General features: G+C 40.8%; 1 protein-coding gene across 1 annotated transcript; it reads right to left on the bottom strand.

The window, feature by feature from the left end:
- Positions 1 to 1,138: 1,138 nt before the first annotated feature.
- Positions 1,139 to 5,467, bottom strand: LOC132400368 (immunoglobulin lambda-1 light chain-like). Its single transcript, XM_059981317.1, has 3 exons — positions 5,335 to 5,467; positions 4,896 to 5,246; positions 1,139 to 1,661 (listed from the first exon to the last, which is right to left on the bottom strand). Exons 1-3 carry the CDS (start codon positions 5,381 to 5,383, stop codon positions 1,339 to 1,341), a joined length of 723 nt encoding a protein of 240 aa, XP_059837300.1. The 5' UTR covers positions 5,384 to 5,467; the 3' UTR covers positions 1,139 to 1,338.
- Between the last annotated feature and the right edge of the window lie 249 nt (positions 5,468 to 5,716).

Here is a 5,716-nt window from a genome sequence, read left to right as displayed (position 1 = left end):
TAAAATGTAGGAAAAACATCATGGGCCAAAAGGCCTGTGCTAGGGTTAACGTTTCTGTACAAACTTTTCAATAATAGTAATCTTAAAGTACTGTGCAGTTTACAGGTCCTGTAAAAATGTCCTGCTCAGAGCAATAGCTGGTCTGTGCAGCTGTAAAGATACAGGGAACTCCTCAGGCCTTCCTTACTCAGAGAAAGCAAATCCAACGGCCGCAGTCCAGAGTGACTGATGAGGACTACGTGATAGTAATGTCCCAGTTTCAATAATTCATTTATGAATTTCAATGATTAGTTGCAAACTTGCTCTTGCTATTCTTTTCTTATCGGGATAAAGCAACTTGTATAACCAATTAGAAAGACGTGATCACAATCGGTATTCTCATTCGCCTGAAAATGATCTTTTACGTTACTTATTGGACATATTTATCTTATATTTAGGATACCGTTCTCTTGACCTCTATTCTATGGCCACGGTGTTCTACATTTCATACAGAAAGCTATCTTTATGTATATTATACAAACTAATTTTCAGATATCGGTGCGCTATCTTCGGCGCTTCTCTGTTTTGAATCCCGATATAGCTTTAGATAATCAGCCACCGTCAGACTGTATTTACTAGAAATGCTTTGGACTACCATTTGCAATGTTTGTTAGGTATCGTAAGCCGAAATCACCTCTACTGAAAACTGTAGTTCCGAAGCACACTTGAGCAAAAATTTCATTGGTTTGAACTCTAATAAGTGTTACTCTGCTCGGCGCCGCTGCTGACACAGGGTACACAAGCCCTTGTCTCCCTGAATATGACCAGCTGTAGAAAAACCATTTCCATGAAGAATACAATGATAAAACTGGAAATCGAATATGTCTACGATGTTCAAATAAAGGCAGTATCAGGATTTCTTTTACTATGTATGTAATTTTCGCTGCCAAATGATTACACCACTTGTCCTGATCTAGCCATAGTGAATATGGTTTCTTCAGGAGGAAAATAAACCCAATAACTAGCACAACGTGTAAGCGACGTTGTCTGTTCTATTTCATGGAATGCCAAATCTTGATCATCTTCACTATCTACGCAAAGTTTTGAAAAATAATGCTCTTGTCGGACATATCGTACAAGGCAAAACGACACAGCAGATCGGGTAGATTTTAATTACTGTGGGATAAAATTACATGGATGATATTAATTTCTGAACGAATGCTATTTAAGAACGTCCAGCAGGACGCAATGCCTGTTTTCTCCCGGTTGCGAAATGTGACAGCTACAATCAAAAATTTAACATCCGTACATGAAATTCGTTTGCTTTATTTTAAAGAAACATCCTCTAAACATATTGTATTACATACAGCTGGATCGCGCGATGTTTGTTTGAAATGGGGTTGCCTGAGACTCGTGTTTAACCACGCAGGAGTAACGCTCGTGTGAGTTCCAGTCTGAGGCTGGCAGAGTCAGGTAACTGCTCGCACTGAACGTGTTGTCCGCGTCCTGCTGGATCCGGCTGGTCTCAACGCCATTCCTTCTCGTACTGCCGTCCACAGTCCACTCGATATTCACAGCGGCCGGATTAAACCCGCTCACTAAACACACCAGGGTGGCGGTGCCCTGTCCTCGAATTTCTTCCGCAGACGGTCGGAGGACGGATACGGCGGGTTTTCGCGGACCTGTAAATAGAAAGAAGTGCAGGGAGATGAGTTATTAATTGATATAAATTAGAATTAAACTTTGTCTTTTTTCAACGATTTTACAACCATAAAAGTGAGAACGCATGTGAACCCGATCACAACTGAATCTCATTAATGTATTTTGATCTTACACAAACGCATCAAGCGAAATATACATCATGAACATTAGAATAGCTGCAAAGTAATGGAAGGAGATGTTTTACATAACAGCAAAATTCAAAGCAATAAGATAAAAAAATCGATGGAATGCTAAAACAAAATCCGGCTGGAGAGGCTTCTGAAAAATGGCGGACAGAACCCATTCATTCGTGAAGTACTCTCCAATATACATAAGCTATACTTTATATATCCCATAATACCCCGTTCTAATCTGATATAACTATTCTATAGTTAATATTGTGACAGATTATTGGCACGGTCCCTGGTGTTAAAATCGTAAAGACATGAAAAACAGAACCAATAGCAAACCCCGAAAGAGATTTGACAAAGAGCGAGGTAGAACTCCAAAATGTCGTCGCAGCTATTCACGTAAAAAGATGAGGCAGTGGATTTGAGTGACATCCTGTGCCTTTGTCTCTCCTCGGAGATGCCGCAATTTGCTTCAGTAAAGGAGGGAATGTGAATGGCTAAAAATAATGGAAATATTTTAATGGGAATAAATAATACCAGTTAAGGTTTTATACTTAGATTTTCTAGTTTTTAGTCACTCAATTAATTCCGAAAGTGTTGTTTGGACCGCGGTAATACACTCTGAAGAAAAAGCCGATAACAACTCTCAGAGGTCTATGAAATCCAGAAGATGTGGATAGCTGGGTCAAGGTTCTTATAATCACTTTTTCATTAATTTGAAAAGTTGAACCCATTCACACAATCAGATATCGAGACTACAGAACAGAATTTACAAAGAAATCGTTTAACGGTAGTATTTCTTAGGAAATTAAACATAAGTGATAGTAGTTGCTATGATGAAGGAGAAGGAGCTTGGGATGCTGAAAGAATTGAAGTTAGATAAGTCGACAAACTAGATGGACTACACTCCAGGATTCTGCAGGCGGTAGCTGGATAGATTAGAGAGGCATTAGTAACGATATTTCAAGAATGGGCCAAAGGGTCCGCAGGACTAGAAACTCACAAATATTACTCCACATTCAGAGAAGAAATGGACGCAAAATGCAGGATATTATGGGCCAGTTAGCCTGACGTCAGTTAATTTCCTAGTAAACATGCTCATGTTTAATCGAAATTTAAATATATTGAGTTTGCTAGAATCCATTAGGAAGGACGAAATTTCTAGGTACTTGGTGGCATACGATAAAATCAGCCGTGATCAGCATGGTTCCCTTAAGGGGTAATTTAGTTGACAAATCTGTTGAGATTCCTTGAGAAAATACCAGGCAGGATAGACAAATAAGAGTCAGTGGATGTTATTGACTTGGATTTTCTGAAGACCATTGACAAAGTGGCACACATCAGGCTGCTTAACACGATAAGAGCATAAACTATCACAGGCGTAGACGGAGCATTGGCCGACTGGCAGGAAAAAAGCGTAGGATAATCTTTTCTGGTTGGCTACCGGTGACTAGTGGTGTTCTGCAAGGATCGGTGTTGAGTCTGCTACGTTTCATGCTAGACGTTAATGATCTGAACGACGGGATTTATGGATTTGTGGCCACATTTGCGGATGATGCAAAGCGAGGTGGAGGAGTAGACAGTGTTGAGGCAGTAGGAGTCTGCAGAAAGATATTGACGGATCAGGTGAACGAGCAAAGAATTGGCAGATAGAGTACAGTGTGCGAAATCGTATGGTCGTGGACTCTGGTAGAAGGAATAAAGGTACAGTCTTCTAAACGGGGACCGCATTAAGAAGTCAGATGTACAAGGAGACCTGAAAGTCATCCTGCAGGATTCCCAAAATGATAACTTGCAGGCAAAACCAAGCTTAGCTCAGCTTATTTCGAGATGAGCAGAATATAAAATCAACGATTTAATGCTAATATTTTAAAAGACAATAGCCAGAGCAGATTTAGAGTATTGGAAGCAGTTTTGGGCCAGATATCTAAGAAAAGATGTGCGTACTGGCATTGGAGAGGGACCAGAGGAAAGATGCTGACAATAAAAGGGTTAAAGTATAAGGAGCATTTGATGGCCCTGGGCCTGTACATGCTGGATTTCAAAAGAATGGTGGCGGGGGTGTGGCGGGGGGAGGATGAAGTCTCATTTTAACCTACCGAATACTGAAAGAGCTAGATTGAGTGGATGTGGGAGGATGCCCTCTATAGTGTGAGAGGCTAGAACTGAGAGAAAATCCTTTGAATATAAGGGTAGCCCTTTAGAACAGAGATGAGCTGAATATGATTTAACCGTAAAGTGCTGATTTTGTAGAATTTATTCCCAAAGGATGCTGTGGAGACCAAGTCTTTGGGTAAATTTAAAACTGAGTTTATAGTCTCTTGTTTAGCAACGGCATCAAAGGTTATGTAGAGAAGTCAGGAGAATGAGCTTGAGAGAAAATATACCAGCGATGATCAAATGACGCAGCAGACTCGTGGGGTCGAATTCTGTTCCTAGGTTTTACCGATTTAAGGAAATAGAAGTTCTCTATCGCAATTCGGTAACATTCACAGCTCGGCTTTTGTCCCCATTAAGGTTCAGGTTTCAGGATAAATGTAACGTCAGTCAACTGTGTACATGTAGACGGTCAAACATAAGAATGATTTAGGAGACCAAGGTGGACAACACGATACACAAAAAATAAAGTAATATTGGCCGAAATAAATTTTTAAAAGCTAACAAAATATATTCCAGACGATTGGTATTCAGATCATTTGTACTGGAACTTGACGCGACTTCAACTCGGTTGTCTAATGCAAAACCTGTTGGGAATATATTTGAATACATCTGTTCCCTGGGAAACTTTTAAGAAACACTTGCTAGCAGCACGTAGCATCTATTCACGAAGCTATTTTAAAAATGTCATGGCAATGAAATCAGGCTGTTTTGAAGATACTTTTCAGCTAAATTAAGTAACCCTACCAAGCAAACAGGATGCATATGTGCTAGTTTTCTGCCTGCGGTATTGTAAAGATACAATAAGAGGCGGACTGTAAATCAGATGGAAGCATCAGGATTGATAATATTATTCCAAGGTTCAAACGAAAAAAAAAACCCAAACAAAATCAAAAGGTGATTAGACCCCAACAAATATTTACTTACTGTTGAAATTCAGTTTGGTTCCTCCCCCAAAGGTGAATGCGTACGGGCTACTATTATACCAGACACCACAGTAATAATCGGCGGCGTCCTGCCATTGCACGTTGGTGATGGTTAAATGCATTTGGTTGCTCGATGAGACTGTGGAACCGGTGAATCGATCTGGAATTCCCGATCCTCTCGTGGAGCTTCTATACCACACAAAAACTGGGGAGCTGCCGGGTTTCTGCATGTACCAGCTCGTGTAGTAGCTGCCGATGCTGCCCCCTGACATGGTACAAGTGATTTTCACGGTTGTACCCGGAGACGCCGATACGGACGGAGGCTGAGTCAAAGTCATCTCCGCGTTTGCAGCTGGCGAAAATAACAAATAATTATTTAAAACCCTTAAGTAAAAAACACGACATAAAGGACAGTCTAAAGAATTAAGTATTCTACTTACTGAACAAAGAGGACACAAACGCGGCAAGAACCAGGATCCATTCAGCCATGGTGAAGCAGATAAGTAGAATTAGAAGTCAAAGGCTTTCGGACACAAGTCCTGTTCAGGGCTTTGGAAGCTGCTCCTTAAGAACTGTGGAAGACTGCAAAGTCACTGAAATATATATTCATGCAGATCTCTACTCACGAATGAATTGGATCTTGATTTCAGGAAATGGGCGGGGCAACTATGTAAACGATGCTGAGATCGGGAGCATTGAGAATTTCAAGTTCAGTGGAGTGGACGTCACCAACAACCTATCCTGGTCCAACCACGTAGATGTCACGGCAAAGAGCGCTCACTGGCGCTCTAACTTTGACTCTCAGCAATTTTTATCGATGAA

This window comes from Hypanus sabinus, chromosome 10 (genome assembly GCF_030144855.1).
Source record: "Hypanus sabinus isolate sHypSab1 chromosome 10, sHypSab1.hap1, whole genome shotgun sequence".
Classification (NCBI taxonomy): Eukaryota; Metazoa; Chordata; class Chondrichthyes; order Myliobatiformes; family Dasyatidae; genus Hypanus; species Hypanus sabinus.
Note: the sequence above shows the minus strand (reverse complement) of the source record. Positions and strands in the feature narration are given on the sequence as shown.

Excerpts from the sequence above, each read along its gene's own strand:
- LOC132400368 (XM_059981317.1), bottom strand. The coding sequence starts at position 5,383 with ATGGCTGAATGGATCCTGGTTCTTGCCGCGTTTGTGTCCTCTTTGTTC. Across the intron at positions 5,247-5,334 it reads GTTTGTGTCCTCTTTGTTCA|CTGCAAACGCGGAGATGACT; the intron begins GTAAGTAGAATA and ends TATTTTCGCCAG. Across the intron at positions 1,662-4,895 it reads AACCAAACTGAATTTCAACA|GTCCGCGAAAACCCGCCGTA; the intron begins GTAAGTAAATAT and ends TTCTATTTACAG.